The sequence below is a fragment of the Fomitiporia mediterranea genome, assembly GCF_000271605.1.
Source record: "Fomitiporia mediterranea MF3/22 unplaced genomic scaffold FOMMEscaffold_1, whole genome shotgun sequence".
In the NCBI taxonomy this organism is placed as follows: domain Eukaryota; kingdom Fungi; phylum Basidiomycota; class Agaricomycetes; order Hymenochaetales; family Hymenochaetaceae; genus Fomitiporia; species Fomitiporia mediterranea.
Genome location: NW_006760386.1, coordinates 2,337,006 through 2,337,926, shown reverse-complemented (window position 1 = coordinate 2,337,926; position 921 = coordinate 2,337,006). Strand labels below are relative to the sequence as shown.

The 921-nt window shown below is 41.3% G+C and overlaps 1 protein-coding gene across 1 annotated transcript in view; it reads left to right on the top strand.

The window, feature by feature from the left end:
• Positions 1-814, top strand: part of FOMMEDRAFT_150373 (uncharacterized protein) — a gene marked incomplete at both ends in the record, with an annotated part of 952 nt that extends 138 nt beyond the window's left edge. Inside the window, one exon of the mRNA XM_007261701.1 lies at positions 678-814. Coding sequence (XP_007261763.1) covers positions 678-814 — 137 coding nt within the window. The remainder of the gene's footprint in view (positions 1-677) is intronic.
• Positions 815-921: the final 107 nt, after the last annotated feature.

Here is a 921-nt window from a genome sequence, read left to right as displayed (position 1 = left end):
AAACATCTTATAGGTCTGGTCCAACTTATAAATGTTTGAAGGGGAGTAGTAGCAGCACTATAACTAACCCCTAAAAATAAAAATAAAAATAACTACAAATCAAATAAACGAATAGTCACAAAACAAACATATTATTAAACTAATATATGTTTGAAGGGGAGTGTTAACATATATGGAATGACGCATATAAGCAACAGACGTACCCGAGACATAGCTACATATTATATATACCTACTGAATCAACAGACAATGATGCTAAGTAGAGCAAGCCGAGTCCACTACCCCCCCTCTTTGTGTGATCCCTCTAAGCCTCTCACATAACCCCTCTCAACAGGTTCTGACATAGAAACGACTGGAGAAGCTGGCTAGCAAACTGGACCAATAGATGGTACATCCTAGCCAATAGACAGAGCTGACAAAGATGTCAGCATAGAGGAGGAAGGAGGTGAGAGATGCAAAAGAAAGTAAGGATCTTACAGAAGCTGACTTTGGACCCAACATTGGAAGCAGAGATCCTGTATAACAGTGAAGCAAGGAGTAGTGTCCTTATTACAACTTCTGGCATTAATGACCTAGGAGGACCAAGTAAAGTGGATTCTGTAGAAGCTATAGAAGCTAGCAGAGAGGCTGCAGTATCAGAGTTATAGCAGCAAACTGTGACTCAGACATCAAATTAGAGACCTCTGTGCCAGGCACCATGGAACTTGGAGGTACTGAACTTGGCATTACTGATGATGAAGGGAAGGGTACACTAGATGATGAAGCTAGCCAACAAGATCCGGCTCTAGAAGGGGATGACAGTGAACTGGGATAACAATATTTGCACAGAGCATCTCATTCCCAGCAGCAATCACTGCATGTCAGAGGAATCTGAAATAGGGGTAAATAGATGTGGGAATAAGATATTGTCAGAGCTAGAAT